A 23617-nucleotide genomic window follows, 5' to 3' on the forward strand; every position below is an offset into this window, starting at 1 on the left:
CGGCGGGTCTACATGATCCAGAGAGAATAGAAAACAGGGTGGCACACGAAAAGAATTTGGGGGAAAGAAAAAGAGAAGACAAGAAACCACAACAGCCGCCCCAAAGAGATCGAAATGGAAATCCAAGCGAAAGGGGGAATAGCAAAGCAACGCGACAGAGTCAGTCTATGAAGAGAGGTCGGTGAGTCTTGGTATGGCTTGCTATTGCAAGGCTGCCCTGAACCCATGGGTCCCGAGTCGGGAAACACATGGAATGCAATGCAATCCAGCCAGCGAGGCCGAGGGGGGTGGGGATCAGTGAAAGTGGTGCCGTTTGAGACAATGAGAGATTTTGTTTTGACGCGCCGTGATGCGAATGTGCCCCAAACTAAGTTGAAAAAAGGAGAACCCAAAGAACAAAACACCAATGACCTCTTTTTTGGATATGAATATGTCCAGAAGCTGTGGACGCCGCTTGGGCCGTGTCGTCGTGATCATAGCGAATGATGGCAAATGTGCAGAAGTGCAGATTGCAGACTGCATGTACAGAACAAAATTAGGAGTCATTCGAGCTCTCCTTATTTTCAGGGTCCCAAGAGACGCTGTTGCGCTTGTTACCCTCCTCCTCTTCCATGGAGAAGACCAGGTCGCTCTGCTCCTCCTCCTCGATCTTGCTAGTCGTTGAGGAGAGGGTGCGATCGAGACGGCCAGGGCCGGCAGAGGAGTGCCGTGCCGAGCCGGGATGGAGGGACATGCCGCTGAGCTGCTCAGAAATCATGGACATGGACGACTGGCGGCCGGGGCTGGAGAAGAATGGTGAGCTATCGTGCGAGGCGCGGCTGCCAATGGGACCCAGGCTAGGGCTGGCCGCAGGGTTTAACGACGATTCACGGAGAGGAGAGCCGATGTGGGGGAAGGACGAGCCGATGGCATCTTCTTCTTTCTTCTGCCGTTGCTTGGCGAACAGGGCGCCGAACCGAGAGGGGCTGGACGCGAGTGGGGAGCCGTTTTTCGAGAAGCTGGTGCTCGTCATGCCGAGGCCACTGACGTCCCGATGGCTGGAGCCGAGGTCGTGGTCCGTCCGGGAGAGACGGCGCAGCTTCTCCTGCGGCGTGAGGACGTCGTCATGCAGATTCATAGGCAGATAGTCTTCCTCCATGGGGAAGTTCTCATCCCAGTCATCAAGCAGAGCAGGGCGAGGGACACTCGCAGACAGCATGCGAGGCTTCACCGGGCGGGAAGAATGTAAGAACCGGGGTCCAATGGAATCTTCCGGTGCCGGAGGAGACGATCCAACATTCGACGATTGCTTCCGCAGATCCGCACCATAGCCCACGTCGCGAATATTCCGGAAAGGATCCGAGGGGCCCTGTCGCTGAGCCGGAGGGGAAGACAATTCCAGGCCGAATTTGGAGGGCATTGAAGCGGCCACGGGGCCATAGCGAGCCGCATGAGAGATTCCCTGGCTATCGAACGATGCCGGGAGGGGGGCATCTAGTGCCGTCAAGTGCCGGGCAGTAGGCGACATGGGGAAGCGCACATCATCGATGGGCGAGCCGTACTTTGAGCCGGCATCGGAGGTCAATCCGGTATCGATTGTGGGGATAGCATCATAAGGCATCTGCTGCTGACTATGCACGAAGCCGGAGTCTTCTTGCGGGGGAAGCTGCTGGGCGTATCGTGACTCGTGACCGTTCAAGCGCTGCTGCGAGAGGACCGAGTTCGTCAAGGCCGAGTCCTGGTTGACATATGCCTGCGGGTTGACACGGCCGCCCAGATTCAAGTGGCTGCCACCACCTATGCCCATCCCAGTACCGCCGCCGCCGCCACCACCACCACCGCCGCCAGTCGGACGATTCACTCGGCGGCCGTCGGGAAGAATATGCGCGAGTGCGCATTTTGCGCCGAACTTGCAGTTACCCTGGAACGAGGCGCCGACAAAAAGCGGCCGTTGGTCAGTCCCCGGATCGAATAAGAACGCATTGAAAAACGGACGGAGAGGCACGGATCAATTCATACCTTGGTAAAGTACTTGCAGGGCGCATAGTCGATTGCGGCGTCGGTCGAGTGGAGGAACGGACAAGCGGGGCCGGCCTGGCAAGCGCCCTGGCGGAAGAATTTGCAGGGGACATGTTTGGTATCTGCGGAGGGATCGGAGACAGGAAGTTAGCTTGAGTGCTTGAGTCGGATGCCCCGCAACGGATGGGAACCGGGGTGGGCGTCCAAGAACCCGGAGAGATCGAGGACGTACTCTTGTTGCTCGGGTTGGGCGGGCTGCGAGCCATGTCGAGACTGGAGGGGTTGCGGGAATGGCCGTTCTGGAGGCCCGAGGGCACCGGTAGAGGCGCACGACCTCTCATATCGGAACGATTGGGACGAGATGAGGGAGGTCGAGAGGCCGACAACATCGCCAGGTCGATAGGTGGGGGGAGGAGAGGCTGGAGGGGTTTATCGGAGGTGAGAGGGGAAGAGTCGGCCGGCGGGCGGGCGGTGTAGTCAGAACGGTTTACTCCGTCGGTTGTCTCCGTAGGTCGAGTGGCTGACTCTATGAAATCAGTGAGATCGGAACTGGGATCCACTAGGAAAGGCGCAAGGCAATGAAGATGGAGAAGACGCAGATTCAGTTGCTAGGCTAGGTCCTATGGATACATCGTGGCTGAACAGAAAGCATATGGGGGTGCAAATGATGGCCGTTCGAGGCGGGCAGGGCGGTCTTTCTCCACTGGTTCTCGTTGGTCGTCGACGGGCCATCTGCACTGTCCATCTGATGTGCCTGGGCGTCGCCTCCCGGGTTGCCTCCATTCCGCAGCCCGGCGCAGCTCACATATCTCTCTGCACCTGTCGAAGCATGACGCATCGACACGATCGCGCACCGTGACCCACGTTCAAATGGCCTCCCAACCGGACAAGACGAGCGGGCAGTGTACGCTGTCGTCCGTGCAATATCAGAGGGAGCTCGAGTCTCCGCTCAGGCCGAGCCGCAAATCACGCTTGTCAAATGATGTGGCTGGGTGGGGACGAGAAGATCACCCAAGCGTCCATACCCGACCACCTCTCATTGGAGCACCCCTTCAAGCCCCAAAGATTCCTGGCCGCCCGCTCAGTACGTTTCCCCTAGACGGACTTCGGTGGCGACGGCGTGGCTCACCCATAGCTCCAGCGCAGTCGTATCATCTGGCAAGACTTCCGAGCATCGCCCCCATAACTCACGGCAGATGCGACGGCGAACGGTGGCATGTCGTTGCCATTGCTTCCAGTCGCGTTCGAGTTGAGCACGCTCCTCAAGGGAGATCTGAAGCTGACCGTCTCCGGAGAGTTTGCCTAAGCGCCCTTGGGCTGCGTCTCGTTCCTCCTGTAGGCGGCGGATGTCCTTTCGAAGAGCGGACAGTCGAGGCTTAGCCTCGAGTGCAGCCAAGGCAGCTCGGGCCTTCTTCTCGTCCGCTTTGACGGCGGAGAATTCATCCTGAAGCTTCTCAATCTCTTGGCCGAGGGCAGCGATGGCTTCGGGGCTCGTGCTGTCCGATGACTCCTGTAAGGCATGATAGACTATCTGCTTCCCTGTGTACAACCATTCCCCTCAGTAAATGACCTCAAAGCCCTCGTCATGCGGAGTCGGGCGAGGATCCACCTACCCGCAGGTCGACCTTCGATCTCGCGTTTCTGATGCAGTTCTCGCAGGACCTTGGCGGCTTGGGCTAAGTCGACACTATCAGCATACTGCACACATGCTCACGCCCAAGCTCGCCATGTGGGTCGCCCTCCTCACTTTTAGAGACCCTGTTGTGGAGATTCGCTGAGACATCGATGGCCTGGTGTTAAGCCAATCAGCAAATGTTCGGTACCATGCAAATAGTGATGGAGGTGCCTACTGAATAGGGACGACTGCACCAACAACGGAGTCAACATTAATCCTTCTCGCATGGGGGAATCAGAGGCCCTATACTTTTGTTCACCTGCCAACGCTAGAGATGAGATTCTGTTTGCTGGAAAACGATGTGCATGCAACAGAAGAACTCACGTAGGTAGTCAAGAATCAGCGTAGCATCTTGTCACCGTCAGCCTCCCGCCAGCACAATATATTCCATCTGCAGAAACACACCATCAATAGCGACTGCCTTGTCACTCTTGTCCTTGCGGGGAGCCATGGTGGTCTGATCGTGAGAGAAACAATGCCCAGTGAAATCCGACTCGAGGGGGAGCTTTGGGTGGGAGTTGAACTAAGATGGCAGAACGTGATAGACACCACACTACACCATTCCACACTCAGAAGAACCTTACGGATTACAGATGCGATACAGTGGATAAACCACTCATAAAGTGTATTCAATGCTCTCATAACAAAGTACGCCTCATATCTAGAAAAATCAAAACAGCCGAACAACCATATGTCCACAGGCCCTAGGCAGTCATGATATCCTGAGCGTAAATGCAAATATGTGGGAAACAGGAAAACAAAAGAGACGGAGACAGCGTCAACAGACTCGCCTTCCGGATGGCCAAGACAATTTTTTTTTAATAAAAACAGACCCCGGAATTAAAAAGAGGTAGAGCGAAGGGAAGAAGTGTGAGAGGAGGGAGGAGGGGTGCGAGAAGAAGAATGCAAGATGGAACCATCCACAGATATAGCCATAGAGAAGACGGTTCCAATGGAGAACGGACGGCATCTGGGGTATCAATCACATTATAATCTGACGAGAGTGTTAGCGCCAGATACGGCTATCATCGGATGAAACTCAAAACAAGGATCCTTGGGCTCAGGCGGATATGGAATACGTACGCAATCGCTGTCGTTCTTGGCACTGGGGACTCCCATTTCTTCGAAAGTCTTGGGGCCCTTGCCGGGCAGTTGGCCAGGCTTGGAGGGCTGCGCGGCAGGCTTCTGCGCTGGCGCGGCTTGTGGGCCCGCTGGCGGATGGGGTGTAGAAGAAGGCGAGCCCCAGGAGGGCTGGCGTGAATCCATGCGCTGAGGGAAGGTTGCGGACTGGGGGGAGCCCGTGGGCCTCGGAGACGCTGCGGGACGAGGGGAAGGCAGAGTGCCGGGGCCATGGGCAGCGACAGGAGTCCGCACGGGTTTGCGGTCCGGCGGTGCGGCGTCGAGACGTGTAGGGCGGCGGCGGTCTGCACCTGGTGGTGGAACGGGTGCGGAGTACCCGATGTCCAGTCGGGGCGTGCCACTGGGGCTGATCATGTTCGCGGCCTGGGGGCTGGTTGGTCCTGCTGGGGCACTGACAGGGGTGCCCGAGCCAGGCTGGCGGTAGTTCATGGGGCCAGGGCCACCGGCGCCGTAGGATGGGGCTCGACCACCAGGTGGGCCGGGCGGGCCACCGTAGCCTGGACCGGGAGGCCCATTCTGGCGGAGATTCGGGTTCACGCCAAAGGCAGAGCTTGGACGGGGATCGGGCATTTGGTAGCTGGGCTGGCCGGGTGGACGAGGACGAGAAGAGCCGCGATCGGGGTAGGGTGCGGCCGACGGGGGTTGGTCGTTGAGACTCATACGTGAAGGGTCAGGCATCTGAATGTTTTCCGGGGTGGATTCCAAGGAAGCGTCGCGCTGGTGAGCGTAACGGGTCGACTTGATGCGGGAGATAGCGACCTTTTCATGATCCTTCCTGGACAATGTCTTTGATCGAGAGATGCTATCAATGCGACCTGTCGCGTCTTTGTTGCCGCTGGCAGCTGCTTTGGCATACCAGCTCCGAGCTTCTCTGATGTCAACGGGAACAAAGATGCCGACCTCGTAGAAGTAGCCCAACGCGAATTCAGCGGTGGGGAGGCCGCTTTGTGCAGCACGCTGGGCATAAGTGAATGCTAACTCATCATTCTTCTCAAAGACACCGTCATGGCCACAAAGGAACCATTTACTGATGGCCATCTCTGCCTCGGGCTCACCCTGGCGGGCCGCGAGCGCATTGTAGTGCAAAGACAGCGCGGGGTTGAAATCACATTGCAGCTGGCAGAGCTCGTATGCGGCGCCCATCTTGACCTGGGCCTTGGCGAATCCATGGTAGGCGGCCTTTTCGATGTTGACACGAGCGATGTTGAGGTCGGGAGTGAGGAAAGATTCGGGCACGCTGACTTGAGGGAGCTCCCGAGCCAAAAGCATGCCGTAGACCTGTCATTGGGTATGAGGAGATTTGGCAAGCCCCGAATAGGCGGGGTCCACTTACATAGGCACCTTGCGGCGCATTCTGGTCGCATGATTGCGAGGCCAACCTAATATATTCCAATCCGGTCTGGAAGTCCTGGCGCTGGCCATGCTGGCCAAGAAGAATCATCATGCCCAGGCGCTATAAAACCATTAGAGAGAGATTGGGCCAGTTTGTGAGATGGCGCATTTCCGGGCCCTTTGGGGGGGGGGGGAGCATACATAGTACGAGGCCGAATCTGCCCTCGCCACACCACGCTCATAGTGTCTAATGGCCTTCTCTGGTTCTCCTGAGCTCTCAAACTGCATTCCAATGCGGTACTCTGCGCGCGCATATCCCTTCTCCGCCGCTCGTGAATAGCAGCGGAACGCCTCCTTCCGGTCGACGCGGTAGCCAAACTTGCCAAACTCCAGCCACATGCCCTTGATGAATTCGGCCTTGGGGTGCTGCTGCCCCGCCAGGAAGTTGACAATGTTTAGCGCATCCGTGCGCAACTGGCGCTCCACCTGAGGCGTGTGAGGACGCGGCGGCTGCATCGACGACAGACGGGCTTCGTTCTGCGCGGCCACCTCAACAAAGGCGAGAGCATCCTGCGCCCAGGCCAACTGCATTTCGGGGTCGGTGGTAGACAGGACGGCCATGCGGGCGCGCTCGAGACTGGCTTCGCGCTGCTCATCGGTGGGAGGGACGTTCGGCGGGGGTTCCGCAGGACGGGGAAGGGCGAGAAATTGGGGTGATCCATGCTGTCGTAGGTCGCAGACTGCGCGTAGGCACCGTGGTCGTGAGCCTGGGCTTGTTGCGGTTGGGCCTGGGCGGCGGAGGAGCTGCGCTCCGGAAACTGGGAGCGAGGAGCGTATTGTGCGGGCGACTGCGGCTGGGCCTGGACGGCGGAGGAGCTGTGCTCCGGGTACTGGGAGCGAGGAGCGTATTGTGCGGGCGACTGCGGCTGGGCGCGGCGGGGGTCGCGAACGTGGTGTTCCAACTGTGCGATGTTGTCTTGCATGTTCTCAGGCACTTCGGGCATTACCCTTCCGGGATGGATTAGCACACGAACCCGCGGCATCGTGGAGACAACAACTGATTGACGAAACGCAGAATGGAGGGGGGGAGGAGATCTGGAATATCACAACACACCTTTGGGGGGAGGGGGAGATGACCTCTGGCATGTAGAAGTCATCCTGACCCCCTGGATACCAAGTCGCGCCGAGCCGGGGCTGACCACGACCCTGGCCCTGGGCCATTTGCGGCGGTGGTCGGTTCATCCCACGTAATTGGTAAATTTGCAGTTGGAAAAAGCACCGAGGCCCTCAACGGCAGGGCAGCATCCGCGATCAATTCAGCCGTGTTGAGGAGGGGGGGATGAGGAGGGAGGGATCAGGAGGGGCGTCGGAGGGGTGGAAATAGAGGGGGGGGGAGAGAGGAGGAGGGGAAGAATGATGGGTTCTGGCGAAAGAGGAAGACGAGGAAGACGAGGAAGACCAACTACCCTAGGATAGGTTAGACGGTAGTATTATAATTAAATAATTCAAATTCAAAGAAGCCGACGGGCAACCACAGCCCACTTTGCGCCTAAAAAGGTCGGAGAGGAGCTGCTCCCCCGTTTAATTATGGGGGCCCGATGAACGGGGTTTAATTACCCTGCGCCTATCCCTCTAGCACTAAATGGACGGTGATGGATGTAATCCATGCACGGAGTGCGATATGGATTGCTCCTGTACTACAGTAAGAACGTAGCTGCGAGGTCATCTACACCCGGGCGACTGGCCCCTCGTTCAGTCCTGAGTAACGATGTACGGCCGTACTGTGGACTGCCACACGAACCCTCAGCCTCCGCCGGGATATCAATAAGCGAGTCAAGAATAGTTTTAAGGTGATGACGATGATAATAGGATCATAATCGGCCCCGAAGTATGCCCAACTTCAGGGACTGGCACTCCCTTCTGGTTCATGTTGTCAGCCGCATACCCTCGACATACTGTACTCCCTTACTCCAATTAGTCCGGACTAGTCCAAGTAGTCCATCATGATGCCTAATTCCTGTTCGATTGAGCTATACCGATCTCACAGTCTGAGCATATCGCCATTGCCTTCAAGTCAAGTCAAGTCAAATCGAGGGGAAAAAAAGAAACAACAACCACCAAAAACCCAAAAACAAACGTGACCCGCAAATTATTTCCCCCTGAGGGTGCGGCGGCATGTCTCTCCTGGCGGCTCCACCGGGTTATTTTTATCAGCCTTCCGCGACTTTCCAGAACACCCTCGTGCGCGGATCCTGTGAGTTGTGAGTTGTGGTTGGTACAAACCCTGGAGTACTCCAACATCTATGCCGCTACGGCCCCCCTCCTCCCCCAGAGCGCGTACCTCAGCCACCATGGAGCTGCAGGATTTCCACCACCCGTTTACCCTGTATGACATCCAGCTTCAGTTTATGCGGGCCCTGTATGGCTGCTTGGAAGACGGGAAAGTCGCCGTTTTCGAGTCCCCCACCGGTACGCGCTAAGGCTTCCTTCCCTTCCACCTCCTGTTTACTCCGATCTGACACCCGCAGGTACTGTAAGTTTGCCCCCACTGAGCCATGACCCTGGTGAATCGGATGAGATGCCATCTCCGGCCATTGCACGGGATCATCCCTGCCATCTTCCTACTAAGAAAGCCTCCCCGGCCAGGGTAAATCGTTGAGCTTGATCTGCGGCTCGCTCACATGGCTGCGGGATCACAAGCGCAGGACCTTTCAGGAGACTTTGGACCAAGCAGCATGTATGTGTCCGCCCGTAGCATCTTGTCGTGCGTCATAGCTCATCTCTTTGTCGGGGACCAGGCGACGATGATGAGCCGGAGTGGATGGTGGAATTCGCCAAGAAGGATTCCCGCCGTGCCATTGCCGAGAAAAGACAGGAATTCGAGGCGCGGCTGGCCAAGATCAAACGCGAAGAAGAGCGCGTGAGACAGGCCCAGCCGACGCAGGAACGACCTCGGAAGAAACAGGTATGGACACTCCGTCTGCAAGAAACGATGATCATGGTCCCATGCCGACGGCCCTGAATTAGCGACTGGCGGACCCGGAATCGCAACAAGGTCACGATGAGGAGGACCAATTCGTCCTGGATGATTATGATAGCGAGTCGGACGAACGAACGAAGCCAAGCGAGCCAGGAGGGGTGGATGGCCTGTCCGCGAGCACTCTCGCCTTGTTAGAGAAGTTCAGGGGGCACCTCTCGACACAGAGGAAAGACGAGGACGAAGACGATGACACTGTCAAGATCTTCTATTGCTCCCGGACACACTCCCAACTCAGTCAGTTTGCGGGTGAACTGCGTCGAGTGGCGTTTCCTTCGAGTATCCCCGTGGACCCAGACACAGATGGCAACGACGATGACCGGTCGACGCTTGAGGAAGCTGTGAAACACCTCTCTCTTGGCTCCAGGAAGAATCTGTGTATCAATCCCAAGGTCCGAGCCTTGGATAATGGCACAGCGATCAATGAGCGGTGTTTGGATCTACAGCAACCGGGCGTGGCCGCTGACAAGAAATGCTCTTACCTCCCTTCCAAGGATGACGAAGCCTTACTTCTCCAGTTTCGAGACCATGCCTTGGCGACAGTGAAGGACATTGAGGACCTCGGCAAAGTGGGAAAGGAGGTTGGCATTTGTCCCTACTATGCGTCGCGGTCTGTCATCAAGCACAGTGAGGTCAGTACATGAAAAGGACGTTTCAACCTGCTTGATAGCGCCTGAGGCTGATCCTTGGCCATAGATCGTGACACTCCCCTATCCACTCTTACTTCAACGGTCTGCCCGCGAGGCCCTCAATTTGTCCGTCAAGGACCACGTGGTCATCATTGATGAGGCGCACAATTTGATGGACGCCATCGCCGGCATTCACTCAGTCGCGGTCTCGCTATCACAGCTGCAAACTGCAATCACGCAATTAACCACATACGCCCGCAAGTTCAAGAACCGGCTCAAGGGGAAGAACAGGAACTATGTGGCCCAAGTGATCAGGCTAGTGAGCTCCATCGCCAGCCACCTCCAGGGGATCTCTCAGCAAAAGGGGTCCCCAGAAGGCTCGGTTCAATCATCCGATCTCATGGCGGGCAAGGGCGTGGACCAAATCAACCCTTACAAGCTATCTCGGTATCTGCAAGAGAGCAAGTTGGCTCGGAAAGTTGACGGCTATGTAGAGTCCTCGCAAGGACCGCAAGGTGCCCGATCCAGAGACCGAGCAACAGTGCCGGTTCTCTTCCACATCCAGAGCTTCCTTTTGCCTCTAATGAACCCGTCGGAAGAAGGCCGGTTATTCTACCAAAAGGACAAGAACGACGTGCAGTTGAAATACATGCTGCTCGATCCGACCAATCATTTCCGGGAGATTGTCGAAGATGCCCGAGCTGTGATTCTGGCTGGTGGCACAATGTCTCCGGTACGTCCTGAAAGGAACGCTCTAGTCTGGCATCCTGCGTGCTGCTAACGCGTCTAGTAGATGTCGGATTACATGAACCACTTATTTTCCTATGTTTCACCCGAGCGGCTGGGTACGTTCAGCTACGGCCACGTCATTCCACACGCCAACCTAGTGGCACAAGCCCTCACGAGAGGGCTCATGGGCACCGAGTTTGACTTTACTTACGAGGCCCGCAACTCCGAGAAGATGGTGAGCAAGGTTCAACCAAAACGCAGTATTGCAGTTTGCATTTTTAACCAGTACAATACCTCCATAGATAACCGACCTCGGAAGAACGATAGCAACACTATGCCAAGTCATCCCAGACGGCGTAGTCGCATTTTTCCCCAGCTACGACTATCTCAGCCAAGTAGTCAGCGTCTGGAAAAAGCCCATCCCCAACGGCAATGGCGGCACAACACTGGGCCTCATCGAACAGAAGAAACAAATACTCTACGAATCCCGCGACTGCGCCATATCCACAGACACTCTCCTCCAAGAATACACTTCCGCCGTCGAAACCGGCCAAGGTGCCCTCCTACTCTCCGTGGTGGGCGGCAAGCTCTCCGAAGGGATCAACTTCTCCGACCGACTGGGCCGTGGTGTATTCATAATTGGGCTACCCTTCCCCAACATCCGCAGCGCGGTCTGGACCGCCAAGATCAAGTACATCGAAGAAAAGACGGCCAAGCAGCACGCCGGGAGCGAAGCTGACAAGAGAGCCGCCGCTGCCGCCGCGGGCCGCGATTTTTACGAGAATGCCTGCATGAGGGCTGTGAATCAGTGCATTGGGCGGGCGATCCGGCATGTTAATGACTATGCGGCTATTGTGATGGTTGACCGGCGGTATGAGACGCCGCGCATTCAGGGGAAGTTGCCCGGGTGGATCCAGGGGAGTCTTGTTTCTTCGCCGGCGGCAAGGCCGGCACAGGCTACTGTGCAGCGGTTATCGAGATTTTTCGCTGAGAAGGCACAATGAGTTGTTATTTGAGCCATGATAGTGATAATGATGGCCATAGGCATAGATGGTAGGAAAAGGAATGCTCCCCCTTGGAAGACAGACTTCATTTGTAAAAAATCAGCTGGGCTTTTGGGGGTGCGGCGAAGAAATGGTCTCAATCGCTCTCTGGAGACGGGAAAGGTACGAAAGGTAGAGGCAATGGAGAAATATTCAATTTCCAGCATCCATGATTCCATGCGAGCCAACCCATTTCATCAGGCTGGGAAGTTTTGTCAATAATTCTGATGCATATCCAACATGACCATCGACATCAAAAGTGAGACGATCACCAGTAAAAGCGGTGATATTGTAGCTTAGGACCGCTTTTTGGCTTGAAAGCATGCAAAATATCACCACCACTTAACAGTCAACTACTCTACATTAACCGGTTCCCTCATACAGATTGATTACCTGATCTGGTTAGCTTCCAATAACTATAGAGGCGGTGGCAGAACAAATATTGTGGCCAATCCAAGAAGGCGGTATCGAGTGACTTGCACGTGATCCTGGCAGCCCCAGGGCAGGGTTTGACCCTATCACGGGACAAGCGAAGTGCTTAGCGCACAGTCTAGCTTTGCGTGAGCGTGGATTTCAACATCTGAGTCGGTAGCATCACGACCCTTCCCCCTTCAACGCCCAATTCTCAGACCGGTCTTGTCGAGAACTCACCATCCGACAAGATGCCTACCCGCCTCTCGAAGACTCGGAAGCAGTGAGTCTGCCCTTCCTCACCCTCCTCGATTTTGTTCGTGACCGGCGCAACGACTTCGACATCGCTGGCGCTTTTGCACATCGCATGACACCGGCATCCCGAGCTTCAAACCACCTAATACTAACCTTTTCTCTCTCTTACAGCCGCGGCCATGTGTCCGCCGGTTACGGTCGTGTCGGCAAGCACCGCAAGTCCCCTGGTGGTCGCGGTATGGCCGGTGGTCAGCACCACCACCGCACCAACATCGACAAGTTCCACCCTGGTTACTTCGGTAAGGTTGGTATGCGGTACTTCCACAAGACCCAGCAGAAGTTCTGGAAGCCCACCATCAACCTCGACAAGGTACGTTTCATCGAAGGAGCCGGTCCATTTTGAAATCCTGGGAGGGCGAGTGAGCGAGACGGGAAGCTTGGATGCTGTGTGCTGTGCAGTGTGTGTGTGTGCTGGAGCAACAACGACGAAAACAATGACCACCGAATTCGAAGTGCTTGCAAGCCCAATTAGGAGAACAGAATGGATCGGCATCATGGATTTTTGATATTTCTGAACAGTCTCGCTGACCGGTTTTTTTTCTTGCTCTATAGCTGTGGACTCTCGTCCCCGCCGAGCAGCGTGACGCCTACATGAGCGGCCAGAAGACTGACACCGCCCCCGTCATCGACCTCCTGCCCCTCGGCTACTCCAAGGTCCTCGGCAAGGGCCGCCTCCCCCAGATCCCCCTCGTCGTCCGCGCCCGCTACTTCAGCCGTGATGCCGAGCAGAAGATCAAGGAGGCTGGTGGTATTGTTGAGCTGGTCGCATAAGCATTGAATATTGGTGTTATCTTGGAGAAGGCGGGTGAATCGGGGCAAGCGTAGCCCCCCTGTGGCTGCGTTCGGTCTTGTGGAGGAATTTTTCAACGTCTTTCCCGCCAGCGGAGGAGGACGATCGGAACTCGAAAAAAGGCCGCCACGAGCCGAGATGGTTGGTTCGGGGCGTTCCAAAAGAAAAAGGGTTTTTGTGTATGCAAGCAGCATAGCATGGCCTCCGAATGCCCTTACGATTTCACATTGTGTTAAACAAATACCACAAGGAGGTTTTTTCAATATTGTTTTTGGCTCTATCTACGTTGTTGGATTGTATGTCTGGGCTCCGTATACTTATTTGAACTTCGCATATGGCTCTCTGCACTGGGTGTACCTGGTCTTTCGGAACCTATGAAGCTCGGTATTCACGCAGGCGGCTACCACCTGGTGCTATGCGGACTATTATGACCAACATCTATCTGGATGCCAGCACTCTGTAGGTCCGGTCTGTATATTGTACCATGGTGCAAGAGGTATCATTTGATGCTATTTACAGCTTTTACATACCCGTAGTCTTGATCACGACGCCGCCTAAATCTTCGACTCCCGCACCGAGCCTCTCTGACCTGTGCTGTTCGAACTCGCCGCCAGCGTTTCACTGATGAACCGAACAGCCTCATCAACCATCTTAGCCGTGACTTCATGGCCGGCAGACTGGTCAATGATATCCTCGAAGGTCACACCCCCATCACCGAACCAGCCATTTGATCCAACCGCGCTCTTGAACCAAGTCAAAAAGGCCTCTCCACGATGATAGGGGACCAGCTTATCAATTCCCCCGGACAGGTTCAGGATCCGCTTGCCGGCCAACAACCGCGTCAACAGCGGGCGCAGCTCCTGCTTCTCCTCATCCGTCGGCTCAGGCAGGGGACCATCACGTAGCGGACTCGACGAGCCGGTATCCACATGGCTGAGCATCAGACTGGCGGGGTCGTACCGCTTGACGATCTCGACGAAGGAGGTTGGGAAAGCCTCCGAGCCGAGTATCTCCGAGCCTGGCGGGTTGGAGTTGGTCCACGAGGGCAGCTTGGACAAGCGGGCGCGGTCGACCATGAGGTTCAGGTAGTCGGGACAGCCGATCACGACGACACCGGCGCTGATGCGAGGCTCATGCAACAAGCAACTCCATGCCGCGTGTCCGCCGAGTGACACGCCCAGCACCAGATTTTCCATGATCTCATGCTCGCCATTCGGGAAGATAAAAGCCGCAAGGTAGTCTATTAGCAGCGAGGTATCGCGCGCAGTACCCTCTGCATGAAATATATTAGTTCAGATCATCCATACACGTGGTTCGAGTTGGGAAAGCGAGAGCATGTCGGCAGCACTCACGGAAGATGGAGAACATATCCTGCGCGTGGCGAGGGTTTCCCTGCCTCCAAGCCTCATTGGCAAGCGGATCCACCATTCGAGCTCCATGATTGCGCTGGTCGAAAGAAACCGCAATCAGGCCCTTGACCGACGGGGTAGCTTGGTTCCTGGTATTCCACTCGTTGATCGCCGCTGCCGCGATGCCAGTCATGCGCTCCTGGGTTGCGAGGCGGGGGTGAAGCAACCACAGGCACGCGACACCTGCAGCTTGGGGCTGGAGCTCCTCGAGACCGTAAACTGTCACGGAGATACCGGCGATGTTGTAGACCTGTTGCGACACGGTAGTGGGCTTAGGGCGGCCGGAGGAGTCGAAGGATTTCAATGGGTCGGTCATTGTGAGTTGTGGATGGACTGCCGATGACCAATGCAATTGAGGCGAGGAGTTGTAATGAAAGCTTGATAGAACTAAAGAAAAAAGGGAAAGAAGACGACCATTATCTTAGGGCTGGTAGGCTCATCCCAGAAGTCATGGAAGCAATGGCGGGGAAGCAACCCCAGCGCCAACTCGGGTACAGCGCTGGAGCCGAGGTGTCGAACAGCTTGCAAATCCCGGTACTCCACCGATCCGAGCACCACGAGTTGCCTACACTACGAGTTATTTGGGCCAAGGAGTTTATAGATCACGGTTAATACCCGCTGTTAGGATTGAGGGTTGCAAATGAACGTAATACACAAATTGTTTCATGGCGATGTTGATCTACCGACAGGTTCTATATTTATTCCGTGGGTTTGATCCCAATGGCGATAATCCTGCAAATCGCGAGCAAGACACAGTGACTTCGAGAATGGCCGAAGCAGTGGTCGACCCATTCGCCCCCTCTAGCTCTGATTTTATGTTCCATTCATATTCTGCGCATGTTCCGTCAGGTATATAAAGTATCCCAAGTACACCGCGAGGCAGCCAATGACCTTGGTGGAAACACCCATGCGACTCCAAGCCTGAGGCCCTCGTGCTCAAGTGGACAGTCCGAAAGTGGGAAAAGGCAAACCTGCGGAGGCTGCACTCCAGACGGATAACGTCCTTCCATCTGCGCTCTTACCAAGTTCCGGCGATTGTGGTGCCAAACACTCCTTTCCCGGCATAATCGGAGCCCCTTAGTCTCCTTAATTTTTTAATTTTCAGGAACTGACCGCCCACTTCTTGGCTAGCTTGGCGGGCCTTCTCCAGTCGGAGTGATTCGAATGGGCGGAGCTACTCCACCGCAGTCGCGAACTAATTCAACGACCAACGCTCCTTTAATGTCAACCGTCGCGTGAGCTATGCCTCTCGCTTACCATTGATTCCTCTCTCGAATCTGCTCTGGCCGGAATCCTAGAATGACAGCGAGACGATCGAATTCTGTACGATAGGGTCTCGATTGATCCCGCAGGTATGGAGCCCGGTTCCTGACTCTGACTGATTCCCCCCACGAGCTGCAACTGACGATCATCTGGCATCTACAGCATGGTCGACGTTCCCTTGACCCCATCTCCTCAGAAGGAGGCTGGCCGCACCCCCGAGAAAGGCAAACCAAAGAAGCTTGACCTGATCTCTGTCTCGAATGGGCCAAGGCTGGCATCACCCCTCCCGTCCCCTACCGACACGAAGCGACCCGCCTCGCTAAGACAGCCCCAGCCGACAGACGTTCCAGCAGACGACAAGGGTTCGGAAAGAAAACAACAGTCGAAAGAGACCGAAGGTATTGCCTCGAGTAAGGGGAATGTGCGTGCGACTTCGACACAACGTGGCTCTCCGACGGAGCGCCCGTCCATAAGCACCCAACCACCGAACAGGGCCACTGATAACATGGCATCGTCGGTGAACCACCACAGGCACCAATCGTCTATTCCCGGAATGTCCCCTCCGTCTCGTGCACCGAGTGTCCAGTTCCGAGATACGGATAATGAGGCCCCTGATGCGCCCGCATCACGGGGACCATCCCGACCCTCATCCTTGTGTGGAGATGATGGAGAACAACATCGGGGAAGATCATTCATGACTAGATTGAAGTCGCTGGCTGCATCTCCGCCGTTTGCATCTCATTCACGGTCTGCGAGCGGAGCGACGATTGCTGACTTCCGGCCAGCCCCAGCCGACGCGGCGACTCCAGGCTCTGAACGGGGTGAATTTCGCTTCCCCGAACCTCTAACGGAGGAGGGAAGTGACGCCGATGCGGATGCCGAGGAGAGCGGTGGTGAACAGCAGCGTGAACGTCCCAAGAAGAAGAGAATCCTGCGACGTCGACAACAGACTGACGAGGAAGTCGGAAATCGGACGGCTCCTACGACCCCCAAGACCACACGTCGCCCGTCTTTCCATTTCGCCTCGTCTTTTGCTCCTTTCGAGAACTATCGGACCAACCTCTTCCCTCGCAGAGCTAGCACTACAGACTTCACGCCTCAACCGCGAGAAGGCGTGTCCGAGGACGAGGGTCGTGCTCAGCTCACTCGGCGGAAGAGAATTGCGTTGGCATCTCGCGGGTTCACCTATAGTGGAAGGCAGCCACAAGATGGCACCCAAGACGAGCAACGACCGAGCCAGTTGCGGCGGCTGACTGGTCTTGGTGGGCCATCGGAGAATAACGAGAGTCTTGCTGCCACCTGGAGACGCCATCGAAACGAACGAGGCACCGGCACCAGTGCTAGTGCCCAACGCTGGAAGCAAATTAAAGCCGGCCTCAAGCTGATCGGCCAACGGCGCAAGCCAGACAACACGGTGGACAACAAGAAATCAGCAGAGCTGCTTGCTGAGCTGGCCTCCGCCGTACCCGCCGCGCTGATTTTGGCCAGTGCTTTCCAACGAGATGAACACGGAAGCAAACGAATCCCGATTCTCTTGGAGCAGCTGAAGGTTCGGGTCACAGATAGCCGCATTGACGCCCACTCGGGCGACCGTCACCTTGTATTTCGCATTGAGCTCGAGTACGGAAGTGGTATGACACGAATGAAGTGGATCATTTTCCGAACTTTGAGAGATTTTGCCAACCTGCACCTGAAGTACAAGCTCCATCTCGGAACCCAAAAGTACATTCAGCTACGGACGAGCGAGAACAGCCCTAGTCTCCCTCGGTTCCCTCGAAGTGCTTTTCCTTACATGCGGGGTGTTCGTGGTCTGGAAAGCGATTTTGAAGATGAGGAAGATGATGGGGGGTACGAGACTGGCCCTGAGGCCATGAGTGGCACCGAAAGGGCAGGGAGGAAGAAGGGCAAGAACCCTCAGCATCAGCGCCGACCTTCTCAAGGTATTACTCGCAGAAAATCTAGCATCACAAACCAGGACGGCGAGCCGGCTGCGGCGCCTTCATCCACCCATGAAGGTGTCGGTGGCAGAAGAGAGACGTACCCTGAACGGCAGCGGAAGAAGCTCGAGCTCTATCTGCAGAAGATGATCCGTTTCTTGATCTTCCGAGCCGACAGCAACCGCTTGTGCAAGTTCCTCGAGCTGTCTGCACTTGGAGTTCGCCTTGCATCCGAAGGGAGCTATCACGGTAAAGAAGGCTTCCTAATCATTCAATCCTCCAAGGGTCTTGACTTCCGTCGTGCTCTCACACCTGGACTGATCAAGAAGCGGCATTGGCCCAAGTGGTTCCTCGTTCGTCACAGCTACGTGGTTTGTGTGGATTCCCCTGAGGAGATGAATATCTACGACGTCTTCTTGATCGACGCTTACTTCAAGATGCAAACGCAAAAAATTAGCCTCCGCCACCAAAAAGCGAAGGAACTGGCTAAGTCGGCAAAGGATTCCGCCAGACACCCCCAGCATCATACTCTCCGCCTAGAGAACTCCGAGCGCAAGTTGAAGTTGTTGGCCCGTAACGAACGTCAGCTTCAGCAGTTCGAAGATTCGATTCGGTTTATGGCCGCAAACACTCCGTGGATGCAGCCCAACCGGTTTGACAGTTTTGCCCCCGTGCGTCAGAAGTGTTTTGCGCAGTGGCTAGTTGATGCTCGAGACCACATGTGGGTTGTGTCAAGAGCCATTAACCAGGCGAAGGATGTGATTTACATCCACGACTGGTGGCTGAGTCCGGAGCTCTACATGCGGCGCCCGGCCGCCATCAGCCAAAAGTGGCGTTTGGATCGTCTCTTGCAGAACAAAGCCCGCGAAGGTGTCAAGGTCTTTGTGATCATGTACCGGAACATTAACTCTGCTATCCCCATCGACTCAGAATACTCCAAATTCTCCCTCCTTGAGCTCCATCCCAACATCTTCGTCCAGAGATCCCCGAACCAATTCCGGCAGAACACCTTCTTCTGGGCCCATCACGAGAAGCTCTGTCTCATTGATCATACGATTGCTTTTGTGGGAGGTATTGATCTGTGCTTTGGGCGTTGGGATACACCCCAGCATGCACTGACCGATGATAAGCCCACCGGCTTTGAAACAACCGACATGCCCAAGGACGCGGACCACTGCCAGCTCTGGCCTGGAAAAGATTATTCGAACCCCCGTATTCAGGATTTCTATGACCTGGATAAACCATACGAGGAGATGTATGATCGCAATGTCGTGCCCCGAATGCCCTGGCATGATATTTCGATGCATGTCGTCGGCCAACCTGCACGAGATCTGACTCGCCACTTCGTCCAGCGTTGGAACTATATTCTTCGCCAGCGGAAGCCAACACGACCAACTCCATTCCTTTTGCCTCCCCCGGACTTCAACCCGGCTGACCTGGAGGCTCTCGGCTTAGATGGAACCTGTGAGGTGCAGATCTTGCGCTCCAGCAGTATGTGGTCGACTGGTACACCGGATGTCACGGAACACAGTATCATGAACGCCTACGTCAAGATGATTGAAGAGTCTGATCATTTCGTCTACATCGAAAACCAGTTCTTCATCAGTACTTGCGAAATCGAAGGCAGAAAGATTGAGAACCAGATTGGCGATGCCCTGGTTGAACGAATTGTCCGAGCAGCCAAGAACGAAGAGGCATGGCGGGCTGTCATTGTTATCCCATTGATGCCGGGCTTCCAGAACACCGTGGATAGCGAGGGTGGAACCAGCGTGCGTCTTATCATGCAGTGCCAATACCGCAGTATCTGCCGTGGTGAGACATCTATCTTTGGGCGTCTTCGTGCGCTTGGCATTGAGCCTGAAGACTATATCCAGTTCTTCAGCTTGCGAGCTTGGGGCAAGATTGGTCCCCAGAAGCAGTTGGTGACCGAGCAGTTGTACATCCATGCGAAGTGCATGGTTGTCGATGATCGCGCTGCCATCATTGGATCAGCCAACATCAACGAACGATCCATGTTGGGATCGCGTGATTCAGAGGTTGCTGCGATTGTTCGAGATACTGACATGATCTCATCTACCATGAATGGCAAGCCTTATCTTGTTGGACGATTCCCACACACACTTCGCATGCGCTTGATGCGGGAGCATCTCGGAATTGACGTCGACGAGCTCCTGGAGCACGACTTGACTACCGAAGAAGAACTACGCAAGATTCAAGTCGTTGAAGAAGAAGGTGCCCAGCCGTCTAATGGGCGAGAGCGTCGCGAGTCAGAATCATCAGTGATCGAACGACAGGATGAACGTGAGATGATGGAACGCCGTCACCGCGTTCAAGACGAATTCCTGTCTCGCTCGGAACATATGCACAGCTTCAACCACGACGTGGACTGGGAGCAAGGTAAAAATCCTAATCTGAAGAGCAACCGCCGCCTCACTGCCGACCCGCGCGTTACGGACAACCCTGATCACAGGAAAGACGTCGACGGTCATGGCGTCGACCGCTTGATCGATGCCGAGCAAGCTGGTCTGGCAGTTGGTCGTGACTCGCAGGTGACACCAGATGGACGAGAATCTCTCGTCTCGCCGGTTTCGTCCGAGGGCAAGGGTACCATCGACCAGCCCAAGCATGCGTCGGAGCGAAAGCCTTCTCGGGCGACTTCCACACGCAAGAGCAAAAAGCAAGGCTGCTCAGCGGAAACAGCTCGCGATTCTGAAGGCAATACCAACTCCGATACCCCGTCGCAGGGATATAACGCCTCTGGTTCATCAAGCCGCGATTCTGAAACCGGCAGCGGCGGTTTATATGTGTCCAAGGAAAGCTACGACAACTCCAGATACGGCCATCCCCTGATGCCTGATTTGAAGCGTATTTTCATTGATAAGGACTGCATGAAGGACCCGCTCAATGATGCCTTCTACCTGGATACATGGCAAGCTCTAGCCGAAAAGAACACAAAGGTTTACCGTTCTGTCTTCCGGTGCATGCCCGACAGCGAGGTCAAGAACTGGAAGGAGTACAAGGAGTATGCGGCATACGGAGAGCGCTTTGCCGAGATGCAGAGCCAGCAGACCGGCAGACCGGCCCCCCCACCTAACGTGAAACAAAACGGTGCCTCTGGTGCCTGTGGGCTCGCCTCGCCAACATCACCCGTAAGCCCTAAGTCTGAAGGGCCGGCAGTTGAGCCGAAGATTTCGCACACGATTGATGAGAAGGCTGCACTTGTGATGACCGATGCCAACGGCACCAAGAACGAACTTGCGAAGCAGGAAACCCCGTCGTCTAATGACGAGAAGGCTGCTCTGAAGAGAGCGTCAGACCCTCACTTGCTGAGCACCGTGCAGAACGAGGAAAGTCTTACTGGGGAGGACGCAGAGCAGGTACGGTCCGCGTCAGCCCATGTCGATTACTCCGAGGCTGTGAACCTGAATGCATCCCAGTCTCGCAGGCGCAGAAGACGGGCTACCACAATCAGTTCCAAGCGGGAGTTCCATGCTTCAGATGAAATGATGGACAAGCAATGCGCAGAGGACCTTCTGAACAAGGTTCAGGGCCATCTCATTCTCTGGCCATATGACTGGTATGACCCGATCCCATGCCTACTCCTACTCCATTTTTAACAAGCATACTGACTGACAACCCCACAGGCTTGAGAAGGAAGAGCAAGGCGGGAACTGGCTGTATGCCTTGGACCAGATCTCGCCGCTGGAAATTTAGTAAGTTTCTTTCACCACCCCATTTCGTCTTGTAACGAGACGTCAGTACTGACAAGCCTTCCAGCAATTAATTCCCTGTCACCAACTTGCACTGGAGGGCGTCTTCGTTAAGAACTTGCTTGTCCACTCTCACTCATTGCGTGCTTCCGGCTCCTTTGTACTTAAGCGCTACCATCCTTGCTTTTCGTCCTATGCATATTTACATTATTTCTTTTGTTCTCTTTGCTAGACCATTATTCCTTAGCAAAGTGGGGCGAGGTCTCTTGACTTTCTATTTGCTATAGCCTATTGACATGGCGAGCATTGTACTTTATCGATAGTCAACAAAGCGCTAAACAAGATAATGGGTCCATTGAAAAAAAAAGGAGATGAGAACTATATATACACAGGGTATCTTAAAATAAGCGTGGAATCTTCTACAGATCACCTCATGCAGGCTGTGATCCAACTTCGACAGGACACATTATCCGTTCCCGCATTTTCTCCAAGCGGTCGAAATTCGCCCGCAAAGCTGTTGCCAGGATGGAGTTACCCTCCCGATGACCCTCCCAGCTATCACATGCACCAGAGAGTTGTTCATACGCAGCAGCGAAGGCATTCTGCAGCTCAGGCGTACGAGTACACGACCGACCCAGATCATTCATGTAATGGGTGGGGTCCTGAATACACAACCTCCGCCCAGCAGGCAGATTTCCTCTTGCAGCAGCAGTGCGCTTGGCACTAAGCAGGGAGCGTTGACCGCGCCGATATGCAGGCTCCTCTTCCCCAGTCGCACGCAGTGCGTCTGCATCAAAGAAGCCCGGCGGATCGACAGCGATGCCGATGGATTGCAGGTCAACACCAGTACCATGTACCTGGAGAAGCGCAAGCAGCTGGTCACCGAGGCGGTGCGGGCCAGGGAAGCGACCGTGGTTCATTTTCAGAAACGCAACTAAGAGCATCGCCAACGCATCTGGCCCGATTCCCGCCTGTGACGATCCGAAGAGACCGCGGGCTTCGAGTAAAGCCCGCGTTGTTGCATAAAGAGGCCGAAGGGAGGGATACTCCACCAAGTAATCTTGCAAGTACTCGGTGAACGCTGGCATGCTTTCGCCGCAGTAGAATTGTAGCAATAGGCCCGTTGGGCGATGCCGAGCTTCGAGGACAAGGCTGCGCTTTCCAGACAGCTGGACCTGGCCACTGAAGTTCAAGGTACTCTGTAGTGTTGCTTCAACTTGGCGCAGGAGGGTCAGGTGAGCATTCCGTATCTGAGGCCGAGTCGGACTGGGCCTCCGGGCCCGATCTAGAGAGCGCGGGAGATCGTCAAAGGGCAGGAGGAAGTCGATGTCTGAATGGACGAGCGCGAGACCTGTACGACGGGATCCGATCAGTTGCGGCGTATGCGGGACGACTGATGCTAGCAGCGAAGAAACTTCCGCACCAATCTGGCTGATCTGCTCTCGCTCGCTGGGGCTTGGAGCCAGGTAGCGGTCTAGCGCGTGGATCTCCGCATCCAGGTGTGCTGAGCCATCGCCCCTGGCACCAGATTGGGCCAGATAGCTCAACCACGGAGTTTGACAGGGTGGGCCAGCGCCCGCAGTTCCCGCACTCCGAATAGCATTGGTTTCGGGCCGGGCATCCGTCGAGTGAGTGTTGCGTTCCGGGGTACGCCTGCGTGAGCGCGTTTTGCTTGCCGCCTTCTTAGGCACGGATTGTTCGGGTGTAGACACCGGTGGCTGGTAGCCGGCTCGGTTTTCAGGCGGGATATAAGGCCTGAAGAGGCCTGGAGACGGCGCACGGGGGTAGACTTTGCGGATGAGACGGGCCCGGTTCGAGGAGCGGTGCGCCTCTAGGGTTTTGCGCAGGCTGTTGGCGAACACATCGCCGTCCTGGGTGGGCGGGACAGCGCGGAACCGCCGGGCGACATGGTTAGAGAGGCGAGAAGATTGGATGCCGGACAGTCGCATCGCCGCGCGATCACCGAGGCGGCATGACGGGGAGAGAAGCCGAGAGGAGCTATCGTCGAGAGTGGAGATTGAAGGAGGACAATTCCGGCCTGAGGCAGCGAGATCGTTGGGCGCAAACAGGCCGCTAATTAGTGAGTCAACTTAGAATTGACTAGCTCCCTAGTCAGCTTATACTCCGTCCTGCGAGATAGGATGATGGTATAGTTACCTACACAGAACTATCAATTCAGAACTAAACTCCTTGGCATCG

The 23617-nt window shown here is 55.6% G+C and overlaps 8 protein-coding genes across 8 annotated transcripts; 3 read left to right on the forward strand and 5 right to left on the reverse strand.

The window, feature by feature from the left end:
* Positions 1-535: 535 nt before the first annotated feature.
* Positions 536-2387, reverse strand: N7482_009346 (putative spindle poison sensitivity protein Scp3; the record flags this gene model as incomplete). Its single annotated transcript, XM_056691470.1, has 3 exons — positions 536-1900; positions 1999-2120; positions 2231-2387. 3 exons carry the CDS (start codon positions 2385-2387, stop codon positions 536-538), a joined length of 1644 nt encoding a protein of 547 aa, XP_056539176.1.
* Positions 2388-3079: 692 nt separating this feature from the next.
* On the reverse strand, positions 3080-4124 carry N7482_009347 (uncharacterized protein; the record flags this gene model as incomplete). Its single annotated transcript, XM_056691471.1, has 3 exons — positions 3080-3537; positions 3612-3674; positions 4079-4124. The coding sequence occupies 3 exons, from the start codon at positions 4122-4124 to the stop codon at positions 3080-3082; spliced, it is 567 nt and encodes a 188-aa protein (XP_056539177.1).
* A 531-nt stretch (positions 4125-4655) lies between these two features.
* Positions 4656-7366, reverse strand: N7482_009348 (uncharacterized protein; the record flags this gene model as incomplete). Its single annotated transcript, XM_056691472.1, has 6 exons — positions 4656-4667; positions 4757-6091; positions 6147-6266; positions 6347-6793; positions 6838-7153; positions 7260-7366. 6 exons carry the CDS (start codon positions 7364-7366, stop codon positions 4656-4658), a joined length of 2337 nt encoding a protein of 778 aa, XP_056539178.1.
* Positions 7367-8496: 1130 nt separating this feature from the next.
* Positions 8497-11544, forward strand: chl1 (DNA helicase; the record flags this gene model as incomplete). Its single annotated transcript, XM_056691473.1, has 8 exons — positions 8497-8614; positions 8674-8792; positions 8846-8882; positions 8944-9110; positions 9173-9814; positions 9879-10544; positions 10605-10775; positions 10843-11544. The coding sequence occupies 8 exons, from the start codon at positions 8497-8499 to the stop codon at positions 11542-11544; spliced, it is 2622 nt and encodes an 873-aa protein (XP_056539179.1).
* A 701-nt stretch (positions 11545-12245) lies between these two features.
* Positions 12246-13080, forward strand: N7482_009350 (60S ribosomal protein uL15; the record flags this gene model as incomplete). Its single annotated transcript, XM_056691474.1, has 3 exons — positions 12246-12277; positions 12421-12619; positions 12862-13080. The coding sequence occupies 3 exons, from the start codon at positions 12246-12248 to the stop codon at positions 13078-13080; spliced, it is 450 nt and encodes a 149-aa protein (XP_056539180.1).
* A 573-nt stretch (positions 13081-13653) lies between these two features.
* On the reverse strand, positions 13654-14824 carry N7482_009351 (uncharacterized protein; the record flags this gene model as incomplete). The annotated part of the gene is made up of 2 exons (XM_056691475.1): positions 13654-14372; positions 14452-14824. The coding sequence occupies 2 exons, from the start codon at positions 14822-14824 to the stop codon at positions 13654-13656; spliced, it is 1092 nt and encodes a 363-aa protein (XP_056539181.1).
* Positions 14825-15934: 1110 nt separating this feature from the next.
* Positions 15935-21492, forward strand: pld3 (phospholipase D; the record flags this gene model as incomplete). The annotated part of the gene is made up of 3 exons (XM_056691476.1): positions 15935-21285; positions 21353-21421; positions 21486-21492. 3 exons carry the CDS (start codon positions 15935-15937, stop codon positions 21490-21492), a joined length of 5427 nt encoding a protein of 1808 aa, XP_056539182.1.
* A 357-nt stretch (positions 21493-21849) lies between these two features.
* N7482_009353 (uncharacterized protein) lies at positions 21850-23367 on the reverse strand (the record flags this gene model as incomplete). Its single annotated transcript, XM_056691477.1, has 1 exon — positions 21850-23367. The coding sequence occupies one exon, from the start codon at positions 23365-23367 to the stop codon at positions 21850-21852; it is 1518 nt and encodes a 505-aa protein (XP_056539183.1).
* Positions 23368-23617: the final 250 nt, after the last annotated feature.

The sequence above is a fragment of the Penicillium canariense genome (assembly GCF_028826845.1).
Source record: "Penicillium canariense strain IBT 26290 chromosome Unknown utg000007l_segment0_segment0, whole genome shotgun sequence".
Taxonomy (NCBI): Eukaryota; Fungi; Ascomycota; class Eurotiomycetes; order Eurotiales; family Aspergillaceae; genus Penicillium; species Penicillium canariense.